Here is a 24,569-nt window from a genome sequence, read left to right on the forward strand (position 1 = left end):
CTTCAAAATCACATTTTTATCCAATCAGTCTCTTCTTAAGACGTGTTCAAAGCCCCGTGGGTGAATTTCTTAATAGGAGTTAAAATTGAGGTCTTCGTCTTAGATATCTGGAGTCATGTTCTTTAAAGTAATGATATCAGGGAAGCGATGAATACAAATGAATATATTTTAAAGAATCCCATCCTTTGGCATTCAGAGAATGAAAAAAAGAAATGTTTATTATGCCTGGGAATCAAAGCCTGATAGTTTAAAAGGAAGAAAAAAATAGATCGAAGGTCACTTCACTTTTTAGTATGCAAATAGCCATATTGATGACTATGCTAATCCAACAGAGGAGCTCTTTATGAAGACTGCCAATGCACCTTTTTAGTTTCCCTTAATAATGTCATTCAGCATTTTAGAAGCCACAGAAACTACAAAGTATTTCTCTTGAGTTAAATACTGTTTGATAATATTACCTAGGCTTTTGAAGTTATGAACACACTTCTTCATGGGAATGTGTTTTTCATTTCCAAGTGTCAAAGTGGCTGGTGGTAACTAGAAAGTTAACTGAGTGTGAGTAACTCATTAAAGAGAGAGCCTAGGGGATTTCTTCCTTGTGTACTGCTGGTATGTACCAGAAGGTTCTTTGTCAAAGAACTATAATGACATCTCTTTGGAACTTTCTATTATCAATGATCCTAGTACCAAAGGAAGACACTCTCCAGTTAATTGCAGAATAACTAAAGTGAGCCCCCAACTTGTTACCCATCCAATGAAAAGCACAGTGTGGATTTTTAAGGGAGTTCTCATTGTGTCAACCTCTTGGGAGTTCTGCAATATTCATCCTTCATGTTGACTTTGCTTTCCTCCATCCAGCTGGGTGTACGACCAAGCCAGGGAGGCGAAGCACCCCGAGAAGTGACTTCAGAATCTGGAAGCATCGTTGTGTCTGGCTTGACACCAGGCATAGAGTATACTTACACCATCCAGGTCCTGAGAGATGGCCAGGAGAGGGATGCACCAATTGTCAACAGAGTTGTGACGCGTAAGAACTGTGAAACTATTTACAAAGACTCAAAGCAGGCCGTGGCAGCACCTGCCTTTAATCCTGGTGCTTGGGAGGTGAAGAAGGAGGATCGGGAGTTCAAGGCCAGCCTCACCTACACCAAAAGTTGAAGGCCAAAGAGCTGGTTGTCATAATACACACCTCTAAGCCCAGCAATTTGGGATGTAGAAGGAGGCAGATATCAGAGAATTTGAGGCTAGCCTGGTCTATACAGTGAGTTCTAGGCCAACTGGGGCTTCACAGTGAGGGCCTGCCTCAAACAAAGGATACAAATTCCTCTAATTCTTCTCATACTAGTGCCACAGCTTGCTTATTTGAACAAAACAAGGGGAAGAGCCCATCCCCTATTTAAATCATTAGTGTCTTTAGAATTTGATGTAGTCGGTTTAGCTGGTGTCATGTAGTCCACAGCATTGAAAGTGTCCCTTCCATGTCAAAAGTCTTCCGAACAGGCAAGATGAAGCAATGTCAGTAGTGGTATAATAGCATTAATCTTAAAAAAAAACCAATCTTGTATCAGGGAGTCATGGACAACTGTGGTTTTTATACTTTACTGTCTATATTTTTAATGTTACTAAAGGGAAGGGATTAAAGAGAAGGGAAAAAAGGAAGGAGAGAAAGCGGGCAGTAAAGGAAACATTTCATAAACTAAATGTTTCGTGTTCCCTTTAACTTTTAAATTTTCTTCTCTATGTAGCCTTGTCTCCGCCAACGAACTTGCACCTGGAGGCAAACCCTGACACTGGAGTGCTTACGGTCTCCTGGGAGAGGAGTGTCACCCCAGGTGAGCTTTGTGGGGATCTGAGGGTACATGCACACGCGCTCTCCAGCAGAGTCCAGTCAGAGCAAAAGAGAAACCAGCTTCTCAGCTCTCCACGAGTGATGCAGCAGTTCATGAAACACAGGGTGTTCACAACATGTAAACATGTTCGCGTGTTTTCTTAAGTCACAGGAATGAGAGCAATCAAGTGTGAGGCTGTAGGGAAGAAGACAAATGTTTACACTGCAGAGAATTGTGAGGACTAGATGGAACCAAGATTTTGTTCAATACATTACAGGTTGGAGAGATGGCTCAGCAGTTGAAAGCACTGGCTCCTGGGTTCAATTCCCAGTACCCACAAGGCAGCTCACAACTGTCTGTAACTCCAGCTCCAGGAGATCTAACATCCTCACACAGGCATACGTGTAGGGAAAGCACCAATGCACAAAAAATATGTAATTAAAAAGAAACCCAAACAAATAGCTAACATCATACATAGCAAATCATTTCTCTGGTGTGAGTTACCATAAATCTCAGACTATTCACTGGAGTTTGACAAATCCCTTGGTATCTGAATGAGGCTGGCTCCCGATTCCCAGCAATTTTGAAATTTGTAGCTGCTCAGCTCTTTACATAAAATGGTGTTTTTGCTTGCATATAACCCACAGGTTGTTCCTGTACCATATCGTCTGTAGAATACTTGTAGCCTAATATGCTGCCAATGCTGTGGAAGTAGTTGTCCTCCTGGATTGTTTAGGGAACAATAACAAGAAAGCGTATACACAGTACAGACCCCAGTTATTTTCAGATGTTTTATCCATCCCAGTTCTGTGCACAGATGTGTAACCTATGGGTATGTGATTAATTGCACTACAAAATGTGAGAGAGGCGGGCTGGAGAGAAGGCTCAAGTGTGTAATAGCACTTGCCAGGCAAGCCTGAGGACATGAGTTCATCCCCAGCACCTACACAGAAAGCTGGGCACGGCTGCATGGGCACCTGCAATCCCTTTGTTGTGGGGAAAGGAAGGAGTAAGCAAGATTACTGGGGTTTGCTGACTGCCAGCCTGGCTCCAAGTTCAGCGAGAGACCCTGACTCCAGGGCTCTCTCCAGGGAGGAGTGATAGCAAATGAAGCTGTAAGCGGGTTCACACACACTGAAATGTATTTAGGACTGGTGAGGCGGTTTAGTGGGTGAAGATTCTTGCTGCCAAGTCTGAGTTGGTCCCCAGGACTCACATGATGGAAGGGAGGAAATGACTCCTGGAAGTTGCCCTGTGACCTCCACGGGCAAGTCATGGCACATGTGTATCAGTGCATAAGCACACAAAAAAGAATGCAATGATTCATGTACACACATATACACTCTACATAGATACATGTGATTTGGTAAAGGGGAGAGGGTCAGATAGAGCTCATCAGGGCCAGTGGCTTGCTGCCAAGCCTTACTGAGGTCAGTCCCTAGGACCCATGTGGTAGAACTTGAGAACTGCCAGACACATGCCATGGGGGTGTACAGCTTGTCCGCACACATGCACACACAGACTAAATAATTGTAACAAAAATAAGCAGGATTAATAGTAATAAAAAGTATCTGTAAAATTCTAAGATGTATAAAGTATAACACTATTCAAGGAGCATAATGCACCACAAGAATGTTAAACTTAGATATAATTCTATGATTAAATAATGAGCATGGGTGAGACGGTTGCTGAGACATCATGATACTCATTATTGAGAACATTCTAAATGAAAGAAAACCAATTGGAGCTGTACTTGATTGGAGAAATATCTAGTTTATTATCTAACGTTTTTAATTTTACTGGTATTGATAACATTTTTATAAAAGTGAAACTGTCACACCAACACTAAGACTGAGGCAGAAGGCTTAACATGAGTTCAAGGCTATAGTGAGTCTTTTTTTAAAAAATATTTTATTTATTTATTGTGTATACATTCTTCTGCATGTGTGCCAACAGAAGGCATCAGATCTCATTCAAGGTGGTTGTGAGCCACCATATGGTTGCTGGGAATTGAACTCAGGACCTCTGGAAGAACAGTCGGTGCTCTTAACCTCTGAGCCATCTCTCCAGCCCTATAGTGAGTCTTAATGCTAGGCCAGGTCACAGTGTGGGTCCTGCCTCAACAAAAACAAGATGAAACTGGCTCTGTATCTATGTATGTATATATATTATATACACATGTATGTATATGTACATACAATTTGAAAGTACCTTTGTATGATGTATGCATGTCTATACGCATTTTCATCCGTGTAAGCTCAGGTGGCATTGTGTGTATGAAATTCAGAGGCTGACCTTCAGTGAACATGACTGCCTTCCATCTTGTTTGAGATGAGGGGGAGGGGCAGGAGGATGGGTGGGTGAGGTGGGAGGAATCTGGGAACTCTCCTGTCTCCACTTCCCAGCTCTGTATAGCAGCAATGGATTGCAGACACATGCTATGGTGTCTGGCTTTATGTGGATTCTAGGGATCTGAACCTCAGGTCCTCATGGTTACATGGCAAATATCTTACCTTCTGAATGAAATTTTCTTACACAGTTTTTACCCTTGTTTTGGTAGATGTGTCAAGTGATTACCTATAAATGTGTGTGTTTTACAGTCACACAAAATAAAACTAGCTTAAAGTGTTCCTTTAAATCTCCCTTTGAAACGGACTGAATTTCACAGGAAGTTTCCTTCTCTGTGGCAATGCATTGTATGATGTGGCAGATAAGTTACTGGGGCTTGGAAACCCGAAGCTGACAAGTGCCTTGCTTCTGGGCAGCTGGCTCATTAATCTCTAGTCTCACTGGCCTGCCCATTCGGATGGTCTGTAGTAAAGCGAATGCCCCAAGTGTTAGTGATTTTCCATCCGGCTTCCCAGCACACACCACTTCAGTGTTCACCTTCTCCCCACCGACACGATACACCTTCATTTCCTTGTCCTTACTGAGTCAACATCGTCATGCTTTCTTCCAGCCTGGACCTGCAGAGCTCTGACCACAGCTAGGTTGATTGATCTCTCCTTCCCCTCAGCACCTTCACTGCCCTATTTTCATAATTCTGAGGTCGTCTATGCTTAATACTCCTTTTCAAGAATAAGCATCTATACTTCTGTTTTCCACCCCTCACCGCCCCCAGTTCTCTTCCTGGGAGTCCCATAGGTCCAAACCTTTATACTCTGAGGGAAATGTTCTTAGATGGAAATCAGTCACGTAGTAGCCAGAAGAAGTAAACTATTCTTCAGCTTTCCTGCAGGTCACCCATTAAGGAGACTCAGAATGGAGTGTGGAAAGAGACTGGAATTTGCAAATAGGGAAGTCTCGGGTCGTCACTTCTTTCTGAGATAGCCTCATCTTTGTTAAAGGTCCCATAAATCCATATTATAATAACGCATTTGCACGTATGTAGGGGTACTGTAAGATCATTCAGTGGATACAATGTAGAATGATCAAGTTTAGTGTTTCCATCTCAAACATTCAGTTCTATGAGCTGGAGACCCTCAGACTTGCCTAGTTATCTTGAAATACATCATAAATTGCTATGAGTTGGAGAACATTAAAACTAAATTCCTCCTTTCTGACTGTTGGTACAAGTTACTGCCCCGTCTCTTTCTCCCACCTGTTCCTCTATGGGTGCATCATTGGTGTATAGTTTTAATATACTCCGGACATAAATGTTGTATATGGTAACTTCCTCTCTGTTTGCTCCAGGCATTACTGGCTACAGAATAACCACAACCCCAAGTGGGCAGCAGGGAAGCACTCTGGAAGAAGTGGTCCATGCCGACCAGAGCTCCTGCACTTTTGAAAACCTGAATCCTGGCCTGGAGTACAATGTCAGTGTTTACGCTGTCAAAAATGACAAGGAAAGTGCCCCTATCTCTGATACCATCATCCCAGGTAATAGAAAAATAAGCTGTTATCCTCAGAGTGACAGTTTCAGTAGCAGTGGGTATTAGCATCTTAATCCCAGATAGCTGAGTGTGTCAGATATAGTTGGGATTTAATGCCAACTCTCAGTGCACGCTCCAATACCATGAAGCCAAAGCAACTGTTTGGACGAAGGCTTTGCTGTTGCCTCTGCTTCACTATCTGTGCTTCCCTGGGATGCTGTTTGTTGCCAAGGGTATGTGACGAGTGCAGCCACGGCATTAACTCTGTACTGTTTGCTCACATGGAAAGATTACTAAACAGTGTCGTGTGTCTGTATCCAGTGCTGACAGGCTAAAAGTAATGTGGTAAATGCATCCCATTGGGACATTTGTGCCTGATTTTACAGTCCATAGCCACCTCCAACAGTTATCTAGAAAACAGAAATGCACTTGGTTGACAATCCAATTCTTCATCTCGCAGCTTCAAATCCTTTTTAAGATTGGAAGCGGGGTGAAAAAGACAAAAGAAGTAAAGGCCAGTCCTGCAGGTCTTTCTTTGAAAAACACCGTCACAAAGGCCTGTCTAAGGATAGGTTCCTTGTTTGCCCCAAGTCTTTGGTAGAATGAAAGCACTGGGCACATGCTATTCCCCTCTGCAGTATTTTGGTATGCATTTATGAATACTAATTAAATTACATGAATTAAAATGTTGGCAGAGCCATGGGCTTAGGGCTGGCTGGCCTTGGCATGACCAGGCTTTTGAGTGACACCTTCATAACATAATGTTAATATGATGGCCACGATGCTGTCATGAATATTGAAAATGTAAAATTAATCAATTAACCAGCCAGTTTTTTTTTCTTTAGTCCTCCTACTTTGTAAGATTTTATTTTCTTTCGAAAGCTTTTAGATTCTTTTCTCTCAACATTGCCTGGTATCTCTTGTAGATATTATGTCTAAGTTCTGAGAACAGTTTTGACACTGTAAATGTGTTTACAATTTTTTTTAGCACTTAAGTTAAAACTGTACTGTTCAGGGACATTTTCTAAATGCAAGAAAGTCTCTAAAAGAATGTGGTAACCTGCCTTATTCTCCCAGGGAAGCAAATTCTTCATGATGTTTGGGAAGTCTTTTCAAATGATCTGAGACGCATTGCATATTACCATCATTGCATATTACCATCATTGCTTTACCGTTCTGTCAATTTTACTACTGGTCACCTGATGTACACTGCTTTATTTTTTGCCTCTACTTTCCTTTTGCCTCCTCTTTGCTTTGTAACTCAATAGAGGTGCCCCAGCTCACTGACCTAAGCTTTGTTGATATAACCGATTCAACCATCGGCCTGAGGTGGACCCCGCTAAACTCTTCCACCATTATTGGGTACCGCATCACAGTAGTTGCAACAGGAGAAGGTGTCCCTATTTTTGAAGATTTTGTGGACTCCTCAGTAGGATACTACACAGTTACAGGGCTGGAACCCGGCATTGACTATGACATCAGCGTTATCACTCTCATTAATGGCGGAGAGAGTGCCCCTACTACACTGACACAGCAAACGGGTGAATCTTGAAATCTTCTGTGTTTGAGACATGGATGGTGTTGCATGCTGCTCAGTCTCTCTGGTTAAATCTGGATGTTTCCAGTGAGAAGCCAAATTGGCCACAGAGATGAAGATGGGGCTAGTTCAGGGATAAGGAATACTTTAACCTAATTGAATGAAAGCATACATAAGTAGCCTCATGCACTTTCATTCAAACTACAAACAGAGGTAAAGCTAAGGAAATCTAGGTAGCTGATCTACAAAATACAAAGCTGGAAAATTTGTAGACCTTGTGTTGTTTAAAAAAAAATGAATGTTGTTTAAAAAAAAATGAATACCAAGCTCTATGGTGAGCATTGGTTAACTAAGATACACCTAAGTGTGTGACTGGGTGTCTCCTCTTACCTTTTGATAAGCTCTTTCATAGCTAATAAAACACCCATCAAAAATTAGGGTGGAAGGAAAGGAGGGTTTTCGAGGTAGGAAGGCATAAACCATAAGGCCTTCTAGATGGTGCTCTATGCAAGGTAAGGAAACTCCTCTTTAACTAGAGTCTGGAGACCAGCATGCAACATCGTAAAGGTTCTCTGGCCTGCATGGTAAGAAACATGCTGAGAACCAATGTGCATGAGTCCCCTCACTTGTAAGTAGAGTTCACTGCCTGGAATTATAGCAATGCAGTAGTTTGTAGATATCTCACTCCGGGAGATTGAGGGAGGGCCCCTTGTCTTTTTCGTCTGTATGCATGTGTTTCTTTGGAAAGTACTGCTATGTCTCTTTGCTGTGTGGCAACTTAAGCCTCTTCAGCCTGGGATAAAAATCTTTAGTGGTATTAATGCACTTTAAAAAAAAAGAAAGAAGACAAAACAAAAAAACCTATTTGAAAATAGGTTAAAATTATTAATATTCTTTAAAATGCATCAATGATGGCAGAAAGGTTAAAGGGGCCTAACAGTATTCTGTATAGTGTTTTGTTTTTTTAACAATAGTGTATCATGATTTAGATTAGATTTAGATTAGACTGTTTGCATGATATTGACTGTTTTCTTTTGTGCATGAATGAAGTTCGGGTTTTTACTTTTCCAGCTATTTCGTTAGCTCTGACTTTAAAATCGCATTAACTCAATATTCCTTCCTGTTTGAAATCAGCTGTCCCTCCTCCCACTGATCTTCGATTCACCAACATTGGTCCAGACACTATGCGTGTCACTTGGGCCCCACCTCCGTCCATCGAGCTAACCAACCTCTTGGTGCGCTACTCCCCTGTGAAGAACGAGGAGGACGTGGCGGAGCTGTCAATTTCACCTTCAGACAATGCAGTGGTTCTAACAAGTAAGCGCTCAAGCCTACATGTTTGGTAAATCCTTACCTGGAGCAGGACGGATGGATTCCGAATTCTCTCGGGGAAGCATCTAAGACAAGGAGGGCTGTAACAGAGCGGCACACTATCCTGGTTTAATAGGCAGCCCTGTAAATTGTGACAGATGCAGCGTTTCTGCTGGTGTGACAAACATTTGGTCTCTACAAATCACAGTGGAAAACACTGGCAGTGGAGTCCCAAGGCTTCCAATACATTCTACCCCTACATAAATACACACAAAAAAGTAAATAGCAAGCTAATTCTGTAACTAAGGAAAGGGTACAAAAGGTGGTGTCAGCGTGTCTATTTTACTGTCCTTTCTTGTATGATAGCATCAGCAGGTGATCTTAGAAACAGTGACTGCTTACTTGGGCAGGGGAGGAGGTTAGGTCAGGATTTTGTATGGGAAGAGGCAGTTTAGTTCATAATTCAAAAAACATCTGTTTTCAGAATTTCCCAGAAGGTTTAGAGTTCAGAAAACAACTGACATTAAATAGACTTTTTAAAAAATGTGCATTAGTGTTTTGCCATGGGAAGTTTCAGGCCCCCTGAAATTGGAATTACAGACAGTTGTGAGCTGCTTATGTGGGTGCTGAAAGTTTAACCCAGGTCCTCTGAAAAAGTAGCCAGAGCTCTTAACTGCTGAGCCATCTCTCCCGCCTCTTAAATAGACAATTTATAGAAATTGTCATTTCCCATTCCCTACCATTTAGGAAGAGATATTTTGTATTAAAGAAAGCAAGAGGTTGCAACATGGTGCTGTGCTTCGAATACACATGTTGTAATTTGTGTGAGGTTCCACATGAGAGGAAAATAGTTACATTTAGATATATTCCTTAGTAGTGACCAGAAAACAAACATCCTTTCTCATTCAGATGTATCCCAGAGAGTGAAATACAAGAAGGCCGCCAGGCAGACTTATCTTGCTTTCTCACTCATAGCCAGAGCATCCAGATCTGTGGCTTGATTGACTGTGGCCATGAGGCTGTCTCAGTCACTAGGTACCACCATCACCCAGTACACATGGGTGATGTTGGCTCCAGTTTAGCCAAACCCTGTCACATGTTTTTTTGTTTGTTTGGTTTTGTTGTTGTTGTTGTTGTTGTTGGTTTTTGTTTTTTTTGTTTTTGCTTTGTTTTTTTGAGACAGGGTTTCTCTGTATTGTTTTGGAGGCTGTCCTGGAACTCGCTCTGTAGACCACGCTGGCCTCGAAGTCACAGAGATCCCTCTGCCGAGTGCTGGGATTAAAGGCTTGCGCCACCAATGCCCGTCTTCCCTGTTACATGTTAATTGTGTGTCTTAAGACTCCTAATGCAATATGATCTTACAGTGACTCTCTCCCTCCTAGATAAGCCATTATATCCTATTTTAAACATTAAACAGTTTGGTGCAGTGTAGTGAGCCCTGGGGTACTGGATATGTTTATTGTCTTGAATACATTGATGGCCCCACAAGGACATGTGTCAAATTTTGTCCAACTGCACATTTAAATATATGCAACATTGCACAGCATGGAAGCCGCAGGCCTCCTTGTGATGCTGTTATGATGGTTAAATGTTAATGCACAGTCTCTCAGAAATTTTTATCAGTTACCCTTAGTAAATGCACTTTCAAGTAGATGAAAGAGATATTAATGCACCATATCTACACTTGACTGAATTACACTTATACAGGTGGAACTGAGGGTCTTAAGAGGCACAGGGAAAGGTGGCCCTTAACTACAGATGTTTCCATGCGTAGATGCTCACTTAGCTGCAAGTAGGCTATGGGACCGAATGCTTGGCTAGTTCATCAGATGGAGTAGTCCAGGGAGTGCTGTGGTTTCTCATGCTTTCAAGTTTAAAGCAAGTCCCACTTGCCTCTTTAGATCTCCTTCCTGGGACTGAATATTTAGTCAGTGTCTCCAGTGTCTATGAACAACACGAGAGCATCCCTCTTCAAGGAAGACAGAAAACAGGTGAGTCCTGCTGGCAACATGCTTATCAAGTAGCTCTCTAATGTTGTTGGAACATTACTTAAAATCTTTTCTTTTTGAGTTAGCACTGCGGTATCTTCATATGCTCTGTTAACCCTCCTCTTCGATTCCTCTCCCTGCTCCCCATGCCACTCCTCCTGGTCCCCTGTCTCCCTATGCTAATTAGTACAGCCCCTTTTTGCTCTCATGTCACCTTGTCACCTCTATTCTAAGACACTTTTTCACCCTTCCCTATTAAGGTATCCTTTTCTCTTCTACACTCCCTTTCCTAGTTTCATGACCTATGTTCTGCTTTGAGAGATACTCTGGCATCCATACATACATGACGCATATAAAATGTTTGAATGCTGTGCTAGCTGGGGTTACTATTGCTGGGATGAAATACCGTGATCAAAAGCAACTTGGGGAGGAAAGGGTTTATTTGGCTTACACTCCACATAGTAGTCCATCACTGAAGGAAGTCAGGACAAGAAGTCAAGCAGTGCTGGAACTTGGAAGCAGGAGCTGATGCGGAAGCCATGGAGGCATGCTACTTACTGGCTTGCTCCCTCAGGCTTGCTCAACCTGCTTTCTCAGGAACCACCGGCCCAGGGATGGCACCGCCCACAATGGGGTGGGCCCAGCCCTCCCCTGTCAACCATTAATAAAGAAAAAGCCCTATACAGGTTTGCCTTTACTCTGCTCTTTTTTTTTTTTCCAAATATGGAACGCTTCACGAATCTGTGTGTCAGCCTTGTGCAGGGCCCATGCTAATCTTCTCTGTTATACTCTGATCTTACAGAGGCATTTTCTTAATTGAGGTTCCTTCTTCTCAGATGACTTTAGTTTGTGTCAAATTGATATACTATCCAGTACAATGCCAATGCCCTTGAAAATATAACTACTCAAGTATTATACAGAAACCTACTATAATTACACATATACAAGTTTCCATTACTTAGAAGAAGAAAAAAATATGAATGAACATGAACTAATTGTTGTCAAAAGACACCAAACAACCACCAGTTCAGACATAAAGAAAGATGTTGTCTTTTGTTCCCCTCCTTGGGTGGAAAAAAAAACAGGTCTTGATTCTCCAACTGGTTTTGATTCTTCTGATATCACTGCCAACTCGTTCACTGTCCACTGGGTGGCCCCTCGAGCTCCCATCACCGGCTACATAATTCGCCATCATGCCGAGCAGTCTGTTGGAAGACCTAGACAAGACCGAGTGCCTCCCTCTCGGAATTCTATCACCCTCACCAACCTCAACCCTGGTACTGAGTACATTGTCAGCATCATTGCTGTTAATGGCAGAGAGGAGAGCTCCCCTCTGATTGGCCAGCAATCAACAGGTAATTTTGTTTGTTTTGTTTTTTTAATCTGCAAAGAAATTCCTTTGTATGGTTTGGTGTAGTGTGTAAAAAGTTTTCCTGTCACCTTAGTTGGCATCAGCAAAGAAAGGGCAGTGACAGGGCCAAGCATTGTGATACATCATGCTTTTGATCCCAGCACTTGGGAGGCAGAGGCAGGAGGATCTCTGAGTTGGAGGTCAACTTGGGACAGAGCAAGTCTAGAGCTATGCAGTCAGATCCCATCTCAATAAAGAGGGGAAGGAGGCAGTGACATTATGTGTGGCACCTGTATCTCCCTCTAAGAATACATTTTAAAAGATTCTTTTTTTTTAACTCTGATAAAATTTTACCGGGATTCACTTATTTATGTTTTGGTGTTTTTTGCCGGTCAGTTTTTTTATATTGTTTTGAGATAGTTTCATAGCCCATATTGACCCAGAACGGACTCCATAGCCCAGGCTTATCTAAGTATGATACTCCTGCCTGAACTTTTGAGTGCTGGAGTTACAGGCACAAGTTACTACTCCCAGCTTGGATATTTGTTAGCTTTTAGTAAAGTTTCATTCAAAAACATATTATGGTCCCAAAGTTACTGTAAACCTGATTTTCAATTGGGCTTAGTAGCACAGATCTGTAATCCTAGATACTCAGGGGGCTGGGGCAGGAAGATAGATAGGGCAAGGCCATTCTGGGCTGCTGTGAGTTCAGACTTAGCCTGTTTCAGTGAGACCTTGTCTCAAAATTCAAAGCTTTTAAATGAGGTGTTCTGGCTGTAGCGTATCGGTAGAGTACTTTGTCTGGCAGGAGTCAAGCCCTAGATTATACAGATGTCTGTATGTATATAGATTTATTTTCAGTGACAATGATTGGGAGACCTATTATGATAATCTATATCTTAGTTACCAGTAGAGGTATGTCTAATTGCTACCTCCAAATAGCACAAGGTTAATAGTGCATGGGTGAGTACCACTATAGTTTTTATAACTTTTCTGTGGTTTAAATTGTTTTCCAAAAAGAATGTTGCAGAAAAAGAATCCACGATTTTATCACAATTTGAACAATCTCCTTAGCCCCTTCCCTTGACTTCATAGTTTTTAATTCTGCTAATTTAGTGTCTTTATCATTATATGAAGGAAATGTAACAGTTATAATCAGGAAAAGAACAGAGAGTGACTCTGAGCTTTCTTTGGAAGTTATGGACGTAGAATATTTTCCTGTGATTTTTTTCTAGTTTCTGACATTCCGAGGGACCTGGAAGTCATTGCCTCCACCCCTACCAGCCTGCTGATCAGCTGGGAACCTCCTCCCGTCTCCGTACGCTATTACAGAATCACCTATGGAGAGACAGGTGTGATCATATTGTGCAATTTCACCCTGATGGGATCAGAGCCCGGGTGGGTAACTTGGAAACCTGGCAGCGGGTATGGGATTCAAATGCAAGCAGGACCATTGAGAAAACTTGGGAACTATGGATAATTGGTTGTCAAATGAAGTTTAAGTGTTGTCTATACACTACAGCTAGAGGTGGAAAGCAGAGATGAGGGGGAAAGTTTATACAGTCACAAATATTATCATTGGTAATTCTTATATTTTCTTCTCTGTGCTCTCTAAATTTAACAAATATTCTGTTAGCAGTTTTGAAAAGAATGCGGTTCATTAAATTTAAGGTTGAGTGGGCCACAGTCTTGCCCCCCTTTTCCATTTAAAAATTAATTAAAGGTTTAATTACAGCACTTCCTCCTTCCCTTTTCCTCTCCCAAACCCTCCCATGCCCTTCTCCCACCACTCCCTTTCACTTGCTTGGCCTCTTTTTTCTTACTGTTTTACACACACACACACACACACACACAGAGTGCCCATGCACTCCCACAAGAATGTATAAATACATCCTACTGAGTCTGTGTAGTGTTGCTTATGTATACATAATACTACTTGGTATTTTAAAATCAACTAGGAAGCTCATTCCTGGGAATTTCTTCACCTTTTGCCTGTTCATCTACAACTCAGTGGCATTTTAACCCAGGGATGTTAAAATGACATTAGCTTGGGAGTTCTCCCTATTTTTATATACTTACTGAGGCTTACTACATGCATAAATATACTTGCCAGTTCAGGCTGCGTTGCTGCGAGCAGTAGTGATTTACATACTGCTTTCAGTGTGTTAATAATATTGGAGTGATTCCTGGCTCCTCAAAGCTCCCACTGACCCCTTTCATACAGGCGGAAACAGCCCTGTCCAGGAGTTCACTGTGCCTGGCAGCAAGTCCACAGCCACCATCAACAACATTAAACCCGGAGCAGATTACACTATCACCCTGTACGCTATCACTGGCCGCGGGGACAGTCCAGCCAGCAGCAAGCCAGTTTCCATCAATTATCGAACAGGTACAAACTTCTTGTCTGGGAAGACACAGGGTTATTCATGAAGATGGTATCACAGTGTTCTCCCGAGGTGTTTTCTTCACCGTGAAGTTGATTTTCCTATAGTTTTGTGTGGTGCTAGGGATCAAACTCAGCATCTTATATTCGTTAGACAAGCACTCTCACTGAACCACACCTTCAAACCTGATTCATTTTCTTAATAAGACAAAACCTGTAGCTAGCAATACCTATTAACGACAGAATTTTGTGGCAAATGTACAAAGACCCTAAGAGCAGACAACTTTGTCTTGTGTTTTTAACTGCTACACTCCATGTATTAGCAGTAGACATCAGACAGAGAGAGTATTCATAAATACTCATAGAAGGTAGAGGACCAAGCCCTACCTGAGGTGAAGTGTTTTGTTTGTGGAATGAAATAATCATCTTGAAAATAGTTGTAATAGTGTCTAGATGCATGTTTTTCTTTTTTCAAGCTAATCTTACTTTTGTCAAAAGAAACATCTGCAATACATTAATAGAAATGAAAGATCATTTACATACACACTAGAGCTAAAGACAAGGGCTTGTCCAGTACTGCCCTCAAACACTGGGACCTCACTGGTTTTTTTTTTACTTATAGAAATCGACAAGCCATCCCAAATGCAAGTGACTGATGTTCAGGACAACAGCATTAGTGTCAGGTGGCTGCCTTCAAGTTCTCCTGTGACGGGTTACAGAGTGACCACCATTCCCAAAAATGGCCCAGGACCATCAAAAACTAAAACTGCTGGTCCAGGTAAGAAAACCCAGTGTGTCAAATCTAGCAGGATAAATCCAGTAAGAGCCCAGAAGGTCTTGTTTTCTCTTTTGTGTTTCAAGACAGGCTTTCTCTGTGTGGCTTTAGATCCTGTCCTGGCACTTATTCTATAGACCAGGCTGACCTTGAACTAACAGAGATCAGCCTGCCTCTGCTTCCCAAATTCTGGAATTAAAGGCGAGAGCTACCACTGCCCAGCCCCAGAGGGTTTCATTTTTAAGTGTTCTATGTGGCATGTGTTGTGGTGTTCCCATTCATAGACTGTTGCCATCTCACTTCACAGGGCAAGTTTTACTGCCCATATATTTCTGGTTTTGTTTTTCATACAGTTTTGTGTAGCTGTGTGGACACACACCAGGAAGAGAAGGATGGATTGACATTGCAGAGCCTTCTAGATCTGATGTTTGTATTAGATAAAACGACTTCCAAAGTTATGATCTCAAGGCAATTTCTTAAGGCCAATTTAATTTCTTTCATTTTTTTCCTTCAAGAATACCCTCATTAATTTTGGGGGTATCATGTTAAGTTGTAAAATTTATTCTTGAATATGATCTTACTGAAGTATGCCAAACCTTTTTTTTTTTTTTGAGATGGGGTCTCAAGAAGTCTGTGCTGTCCTTGAATGCACTGTGTAGCCAAGGGTGACCTTCCATTTCTGATTCTCTTGTCTGTACCTCCTAAGCGCTAGTACTAAGGTCATACAATTTACTGTGGCTCTGGGTTCCAAAGCCTGGCTTTGCTCATACGAGACAACACTCTACCAATTCAGCTGCATCCCCCAGCCCCAATATCTTAAACTTCTGTTACCAGTGCACAGGTTTTCCCAGGAGGAAAATGGGTATCTGACTTTCCCAAGACGGATAGGTGCTTCATGACTGTTGTACACATCTGCTTTTCATGACGCTATCGTGGAAGCGGCTTGGGTGGCTTTCCAAACCTGCAATTGCCTCTCCTTCCTTTGCAGATCAAACAGAAATGACTATTGAAGGCTTGCAACCCACAGTGGAATACGTGGTTAGTGTCTATGCTCAGAACCAGAACGGAGAAAGCCAGCCCCTCGTTCAAACTGCAGTAACCAGTACGTAACCAATGCTTGGTTTCTACTTCCAAAGTCATTTTGGTTTTTTTTTGAGGGGGGTGTCTAGATGCCCACTGCATGTCTTTTGCCATTATGTACAGGGAAAGGCAACATGCTGGCTGGTTCATAGGTTGAGATGAGCCCTTGGCAAACAGTTTTTTCCTTCCTGCCACATAGTGAGTTTTCAGGGAAAACCGTTGTTCGTGTGGCCACCAACAGCTGCTGTGCTTTCAGCCTCCTTTGCTCAAACAGCCTCAGCAAAATCTTAATTGCCTTCAGCAAACCTGTGGAGTATTTCTCTAGGACCGACTTTTTCTATGACTGGCTGGTAAAGTTGACACAAGTACCCCATGAAGCCGTAATGTTTGGAGGACTGTGGACTGCACCAGTGTTTTCCTAAAAAATACTTCATATGGCGGGGAGGGCAAAAAGAGAAGCCTTTGAGAAAGATTATCGCAGTCTAAATTGACCACTGAAAAATCAACTTTACCATTTCCAAGATATAGAAAATCCAGGTCTGTGAGACTAACATCACCTTGCAAAATCAAATCTTGATAGATTATCTTGAAATCAACAAAATATTCCTTTGTGGGGACTTTTGAGGGTGTCTACACACCTCACTCACCCTGTGTCTTAATAAGAAAGGTGACCCTAAATATTCTAAACCCCCCCCCACCAAAGGCTCTTAAGTAAATGTCAAGTAACTTTCTATTTTATAATAGTGTGATAATTGGAGTTTAATTCATCAAAGAAAATGGTATCTGCAGAACTGCTTTGCACGGTATAAAAATAGGCTTGTTTCACAACTTGGCTTTTCACATAACCTCTTACCATTAATTTGCCTAACAGACATTGATCGCCCTAAAGGACTGGCATTCACTGATGTGGATGTCGATTCCATCAAAATTGCTTGGGAAAGCCCACAGGGGCAAGTTTCCAGGTACAGGGTGACCTACTCAAGCCCTGAGGATGGAATCCATGAGCTTTTCCCTGCACCTGATGGTGAAGAAGACACTGCAGAGCTACAAGGCCTCAGGCCGGGTTCTGAGTACACAGTCAGTGTGGTTGCCTTGCACGATGATATGGAGAGCCAGCCCCTGATTGGAATCCAGTCCACAGGTATATCGTTAACTGCACCACTTGGGTGCTCATGGGAGCAGCGGCTTTACGCCTTGCTGACATTGTTCGTCACTGGGCTATTGATTCCCATGTTAGGGAGAGTAGGAAAATGCCCTCAAACCCTTAGGAAAGGCCCTCTTTACCGAGGAATGATAACACACAGTAAAAGTTAGGTGATGTTTCATTACCTGAGTCTAGTCAAAAGAAATTTGAAGTAGCTTAGCATATGCATGCAAATATGCTAAGTATATGTATATTTGAAGGCCATAAAGCAAGATGTCTGAAGATGATACTAAACTGTGGATTGTTTCCTAAGTGACACACACCTCTGTAGTTACCCTCCCTCTCCACACACGGAGGAAAGAAGTCTAGAATCATTGAGCTAACTCTGAGGAATGGCCCTAAACCGGGCATTTCCTTACAGCGTGATCTAAGAACGCATGGGTAAGCGCTTCCCTGGCCAGATAGCCTGTGCCGGTGTGTCATTTGCTTAAAGGTTTCTGATGCAAATGCACAGAACAGAGTCGCTAGGGCCAGTGCCTTCCTCCAATCATTTGTCCCCTTGTGCTTTACCCCTGAATCAGGGTTGGAATGCTCAAAGCGTGTAGAGGTGACAGTCTGTGTTACTGCTCTTTGCTTCTCTTTCCTGCCTCTATCGTCAACCAATTTTCTTCTTACGCCGCACCGCAGAGAATACTTCCAATTTAGCAGCCATATTTGCCATGGGGTCCAAATATAAAAGAGACAATAAAAACATAATTCCATCTCTTAGATGGAATACTCTGTGAAATCGTTTACCATACAAAGCTCAGGTTACATAGAAAAGGGGCCATTGCTCATCTATTTTCACACAAAAGAAAAAAAAAATCAATTCTAATGACCAATAAGGCAATTCAGTTCTTGGTTTTTGAAGGGGTGGGGAGATAAAACATTTTCAAACCCGAAGTCTATTAGAGTCCTGACATTTACCCAGGTGTTTCCAGCGACTCTGAGAATTGCTGGTAAAAAACACACTTCCCTCTGGTGTATCCCTTCTTATTACCTGTTTGTGCTGAATCGCTGCTGGGCCAGGAAGCCCACCCCCAGCCCCTACAAGAACAACCCACTCTACTTAAAATTCGCTTTATTTTCCCTTTTCCCCATTCCCTATAAGATAATCTTTTAACCAATGACCACCCTGACAGCTATTCCTGCTCCAACCAACCTGAAGTTCACTCAGGTGACACCCACCAGCTTCAGTGCCCAGTGGGTGGCACCCAATGTTCAGCTCACTGGATATCGAGTACGGGTGACCCCGAAGGAGAAGACTGGACCGATGAAGGAAATCAACCTTTCTCCAGACAGCTCGTCTGTGGTTGTATCCGGGCTCATGGTAAGATGTGAGCTTCCATCCCTGCAATAGGAAATAGGTCATTTCATTGCATCAGAGAGTAGAGGTGTAATTTCAATAAATCAAACATTCTTCCCTTATACCATCAAATAATTTTATTATAAATGTATACAATTACAATAGAATTCTTTAATGTTGAGCCAAGGTTTTCTAGGTGACTACTGGATTAGAATGGTATAAGTAGCATTGAATTTTATGCAATTCTTATATAGCTACTAATGAGTATTCTGCTTATCTTAAAAGGTTGTATTCCATAGGCATCAATTTATATCAATTTATATTCACTGGCTGAATGTATGGCTTTTATAGAAGCATTCTTGAGTTAGTGCCAACCCAACTTGACACTACCCTGTTAAAACATTTAAAAAGCTGGGTGTGGTAGCACATGCCTCAAATCCCAGCACTAGAGAGGCAGAGGCAGGTAAATCTCTGAGTTCTAGGTAAGTCTGATCTACAGGGTGACTTCCAGGATAGCCAAGAGATACATAGAGAGACCCTGTCTCAAACAAACAAACAACTTTTTGTGGATGTGCAGAAAGCTAACTAGGACCCTAAGGGGTTGATGCACACCTTGACCCAAGACCAGTTCCAGAGGAAGCTGCAGAAGAGAGCTCAGAGACAGAATAGAAATTCTTACCTCTTTGTGATCAGAAGATAACCAAAGTCATGATTTATAACTGTCAGCCACCTCCAGTGACCCCTTTGTCTCCTGATGCACTGGGATTATGGATGCACACAATCATACCGGGTAGACCAGGTTGGCCTTAAGTTCACAGAGATCTAATCACCTTTGGCCACCGAGAGCTAGGATTAAAGGCCTTGCTACACCTGGCATTTTTATGCAGATGTTGGGGATTAGAACTCTGGTTCCCATAAAGGAAAACAAAACAAAGCAAAAAACAACAACAACAAAAAAAAAACCTTAATACTGATTTTTCTTTTTTTTGATACCACTTTAGTATAAATATGTAATTTGTAGATTGCTTGAACTTAACCCCCGAGAACATTTTAAAATTCATCCAGTTTAAACCTGTTAGCAATCACAGGTAAAATTGAAGTTAATCTGACAATTTGAAGTGTTCTGGGTTTTGCAGATTGTCTTTTATAACATCTGCATTTCTCCAGTGCTTTGGTAGAACTCTCTAGACTTCTTGCAATACCATTGCAAACGCTTCTCATGACCTTATTTCTAGGTGGCCACCAAATATGAAGTCAGTGTCTATGCTCTCAAGGACACACTGACAAGCAGACCAGCTCAGGGAGTCATCACAACTCTAGAGAGTAAGTAATCAAACATTCTAATATTGAAGATCCTTCGGTGTGAGTAAAAGTGAAGGTCAGTAAGTGATCTCTTAGACTACACATTTAATGATAGAATCTGGAGACTGATATGGTAGCTGATCTTTTTGATAATCCACTTTGCACGCCATCTAGAAAATGGCCTGCGAAAACAAAATGGAAGCACTTCACTCTGATGGGTTAAACCCACAGCCGGGTTAACTCTGTTTGTGAGGATTTGCTTTCATAGAGTTCAGTCTGGGGAGGATGAACTCACTTCTGCTACAGGACAGACGGGGCTTACTTAGGTCCATGTCTAGTTCTCTGTTTTATCAATAACCTGATGACCATTCTTTCAGCAATCATGTGCAGTGTCAGTTTGGTCATCTGTGGAATGATGAAGGGAGAAGCTGGTGATGCCTTTTAGAAATGGCAGAGGACTTCTACCCATGCTTGTATTATTACTAAGTAGCTGTGTTAAGGTTCCCACCACACATTTTTTACAGTACAGTGAATTAATCATTGTAACACTTGTTTGAAATATTTCTGGGTACTCTAGATTCAGCCCTGGGAACCACTGGCAGTATTGATAAAGCTTTTCAGTTTCTTCAAACAAAAGGCATAAGAAGTGAATATTTTCATATTTCCTAAATACCGTTAACCTTTCTTTCTGAATGCCCAAGGTGGGTAACTTGCACATTATTAATCAGTGTATCTCCTGAAGTGAATGTATTTGCATAATTAGGAAGTGTTTTAATACATCGAAACATTACATGCATTAATCTCTAGCTATGCTCCTCCACAGATGTCAGTCCTCCAAGAAGGGCCCGTGTCACAGATGCTACAGAGACCACCATCACTATTAGCTGGCGAACAAAGACAGAGACAATCACTGGCTTCCAAGTTGATGCCATCCCAGCCAATGGCCAGCCCCCCATTCAGAGGACCATCAGCCCAGACATCAGAACCTATACCATCACAGGTCAGTGTGCCCAGAAGTTTGACTTTATGTCCCCACAGCAGTCTGTGTGTGTGCCCCCACAGCATAAACTGGCTGGGTAGTTATTCCAAGACCAGTGTTTTATTCGAACACAGTTTGAAAATGTGGTTGCCATCCCATGATATTTTACATCCTGGCTTTCATTTGACCTATAAATGTCACCAAATTTTTTTTCACAAAAATGCTCATTATTGTTTAAAGAAAATGCATACCCATAGTCATAGGCAGGAGGATGTGAATTTGAGACCAGACATAGTGAAACCCTAGTTTGTTTTTTAAGTTAATTCAGAATACAAAAAGATACAAAATAGTAGTATATAGCTCTCTTAGCATTAGCATGACCATTTTTTTAAAAGTATAATGAAATTTATAATTACAAACACACTCCTTAATCTCAGCATTGGGAGACTGAGGGCAGAGGCGGTGGATCTCTGAGTGTGATGCTAACGTGGTCCACAGAGCAAGTTCCTGGAAGACCAGGACTACACAGGGAAAGCCTCTCGGAACCAAAAAGAAAAAGAAAAGAAAACCCAAACCAAAAAACAAACAGCACACAGCACTACATATAATAAAGGTCGAAGTGTATGCAAAGATTAATGATCGGAGGTCAGTATCAGGGACATAAATGACTATGTTTTCAGATGGACTTCCTCGTTAATGTTATTGTCCACACTGTGATACACTGTACTGTTCCTCTGTGGACCGATTCCGTAGCCTACAAAAATGTGGGAGTCAAGGAAACGGCAGGCAAGCATGAGAACAGGCGGATAAAATCAGAACAGATAAAAGGTGTGTCTTTTTCAATTCCAGGTTTACAGCCAGGCACTGACTACAAGATCCACCTGTACACTCTGAATGACAATGCCCGGAGCTCCCCTGTCATCATTGATGCCTCCACTGGTAACTACACTTTCTATTAAGGAAATGTCAGCGGATACACATTGTAATCAGCTATGTAAACTTTAGAACTAATTGGGAAGCTGGAATTTCCTTGTTATTGCTCCCACAACCCTCAAGTTCTTCCTACTAGGTTTGTTAGTTCCTGGTGCAAGTGTGACTAGTTTCATGGCCATTCATTTTCTAAGTCATCATTTTGTTTGCTTTTAGCCATTGATGCACCATCCAACCTGCGGTTCCTGGCCACCACACCCAACTCCTTGCTGGTATCATGGCAGGCGCCCCGTGCCAGGATTACTGGCTACATTATCAAGTATGAGAAGCCTGGATCCCCTCCCAGAGAAGTGGTCCCTCGGCCCCGCCCTGGTGTCACAGAGGCCACCATTACTGGTATTGCTTCCGTGCTGCGATTTTTCCCCTTAGTCACAGATACCCCAAATTCATAATACTCCCTAGGTGTATCTTTGATGCTGTGTCATGAGAATGGGGTGCCTGGCACTCTAGAGGGCATTCTTTTCCTTGGGGACAGCAATGTCCTCAAAAGGTGTGAGTGTCTAAGCGTGTAATTTCTGTGCCATCATATGATATAGCTAGATGCATTACTATCTGATGTAAATTCACCTATTTTTTCATTATTTTTGTTCCCCAAAATAGAATAAATCATACCTATAGTGTCACCAGGGTGTTGGAGTCCCTGTGGAACTCACAGAAATTAGGAATCACAGCTTCCTTGTTGCATTTGTAGAACAAGAAAATAGAATCTGGTATGGGAAGACTTGAGCTAGGTTTTTGCATCGTTATTGAAGGCTGCCAGTGACTAGGTCTAAACAGAAGTCTGGAGTCTGTGATGCACTTTCCCAGATGTATATTCTACCAGTGGCACACAGTGTTGATAGGTTGTCTCCATACTGAAAGACTACTCCAGTGAGATTACCGTGAACTGCTTTTTCAAGTGTCAGCTGTGATGGGAAGATGATTAGCTGGCCAAGTGGCCTTTGTGTGCAGGGTCTCTTGAGTGTAGAGAGAAGAGAAGCTGATGCTACCTTTTAAGACTCTAGAGACAGCGGGAAGGGATGCTTACTCCCCACTAGCCTCTGCCGATCGATGACTCCTGCTTAACTAGCCTAGTCTGCCAATGTAGTGAAATGACTGTATTCCCTATCAGGTCTGGAGCCAGGAACTGAGTACACCATCTATGTCATTGCCCTGAAGAACAACCAGAAGAGCGAGCCTCTGATTGGAAGAAAAAAGACAGGTAAACACTCATAACCAATGGTTGTTTTGCAGGGCGCTGTTCTCTACATTGTGACACGTTTTTCACGGATTATTTTTCTAGCAGTCTGGCATATATATTGTACTCTTTGGCAGGAATCACCTAATATGCCCTAAAGATATTTGACTTATTTATTTGTCTATGACCGAAACCCTTATTCACCTTTCAGAAATTCAAACTAGATAATTTGAATTGGAGGAAAAACTTGTTAATGGTGGGAATTAAACCTTCCCTGTTTGTCTTGGTTTATTACTTGGTTTCTGAAATTTCAAAGCTTAATTGGAGCAGAGATGGGGCTTTCTGTGGGGCTCAGCGGTTCAAAGCTTTGTCTGTATGAGTTCATACTAACATTTTTTTTTCCTGTCTGAACTATAAAGAAATCTGTGAGGAAAATCAAGATTTCTTTCTAGAAAGTGTTTTGTGATCTGAGAACTGCTGACCGTCTAGAAGCCTTGATTGGGTTGACAAAGTTGTTGCCTGGATTGATGGTGATTGTTGCTTCTTCCTTGAGCTTAACACGCTTTGCTTTTTTGGCTCTAACCTCTCTTGGCTAGATGAGCTTCCCCAACTGGTTACCCTTCCACACCCCAATCTTCATGGACCAGAGATCCTGGATGTTCCCTCCACAGTTCAAAAGACCCCCTTCGTCACCAACCCTGGGTATGAGACTGAAAATGGTATACAGCTTCCTGGCACAACCCACCAACAACCCAGTGTTGGGCAACAAATGATCTTTGAGGAACATGGCTTTAGGCGGACCACACCACCCACCGCGGCCACCCCCGTCAGGCTTAGGCCGAGACCATACCCACCGAATGTAGATGAGGAGGTCCAAATCGGTCATGTTCCCAGGGGAGACGTAGACTACCACCTCTACCCTCACGTTCCGGGGCTCAATCCAAATGCCTCTACAGGACAAGAAGCTCTTTCTCAAACAACCATCTCTTGGACGCCATTCCAGGAGAGTTCTGAGTACATCATTTCATGCCATCCTGTTGGCACCGACGAGGAGCCCTTACAGGTAACTCATTTTTTCTATTTGTAACTTTGTCACCCGGAAGGAGTCAACCAGAAGCACTCAGAGCTCTCATGTCAGATGTCTACTCTCCCAGGACTATTAGAAAGATGTCACAACTCTCGGAGTTGTGTTTTTTGTTTTGTTTTGTTTTATCTCATTGTGGCTATGGAGGATAAGCCAGAGAGCATCACTGAGTTTGACTCAGTAGAGAGAATGAAATTGTTTTTATTATTGTAATACACTGGAGGCTACTTAGTGAGGCAGATAAAAAGATGATCGTGGAAAAGGAGAAATATTCTACTTTTATATGAAATCTGAAATGCCACCCTCATCCTTGAAGAGTCACATCATTTATGATGTGTCTAGGATGATTAGGTTGAACCTTTGGGTACCAGCTATTATGAGAGACTGAGTCTCCAAAACTTTATTCTTTAATTTGTCCC

General features: G+C 42.2%; 1 protein-coding gene and 1 non-coding gene across 14 annotated transcripts in view; one reads left to right on the top strand and one right to left on the bottom strand.

The window, feature by feature from the left end:
• The window catches only part of Fn1 (fibronectin 1), a 66,536-nt gene that overhangs the window by 31,957 nt on the left and 10,010 nt on the right, over positions 1-24,569 (top strand). The window contains exons 22-40 of one of the 13 annotated variants that reach the window (XM_005070516.4): positions 859-1,027; positions 1,746-1,832; positions 5,523-5,711; positions 6,973-7,245; positions 8,376-8,558; positions 10,454-10,543; positions 11,626-11,895; positions 13,127-13,243; positions 14,116-14,280; positions 14,897-15,052; positions 16,038-16,151; positions 17,001-17,270; positions 18,455-18,642; positions 19,854-19,941; positions 20,744-20,920; positions 21,749-21,838; positions 22,046-22,225; positions 23,001-23,090; positions 23,663-24,129. In XM_005070516.4, the coding sequence (XP_005070573.1) occupies positions 859-1,027; positions 1,746-1,832; positions 5,523-5,711; positions 6,973-7,245; positions 8,376-8,558; positions 10,454-10,543; positions 11,626-11,895; positions 13,127-13,243; positions 14,116-14,280; positions 14,897-15,052; positions 16,038-16,151; positions 17,001-17,270; positions 18,455-18,642; positions 19,854-19,941; positions 20,744-20,920; positions 21,749-21,838; positions 22,046-22,225; positions 23,001-23,090; positions 23,663-24,129 (3,363 nt within the window). The remainder of the gene's footprint in view (positions 1-858; positions 1,028-1,745; positions 1,833-5,522; positions 5,712-6,972; positions 7,246-8,375; positions 8,559-10,453; positions 10,544-11,625; positions 11,896-13,126; positions 13,244-14,115; positions 14,281-14,896; positions 15,053-16,037; positions 16,152-17,000; positions 17,271-18,454; positions 18,643-19,853; positions 19,942-20,743; positions 20,921-21,748; positions 21,839-22,045; positions 22,226-23,000; positions 23,091-23,662; positions 24,130-24,569) is intronic. The other 12 variants (XM_040753374.1, XM_040753377.1, XM_040753378.1 and 9 more) reach the window with 12 other exon arrangements.
• LOC121143042 lies at positions 11,258-11,359 on the bottom strand. Its single transcript, XR_005880174.1, has one exon. It is a non-coding gene; the product is annotated as a U6 spliceosomal RNA (small nuclear RNA).

The sequence above is a fragment of the Mesocricetus auratus genome, unplaced genomic scaffold (assembly GCF_017639785.1).
Source record: "Mesocricetus auratus isolate SY011 unplaced genomic scaffold, BCM_Maur_2.0 Super-Scaffold_100010, whole genome shotgun sequence".
In the NCBI taxonomy this organism is placed as follows: Eukaryota; Metazoa; Chordata; class Mammalia; order Rodentia; family Cricetidae; genus Mesocricetus; species Mesocricetus auratus.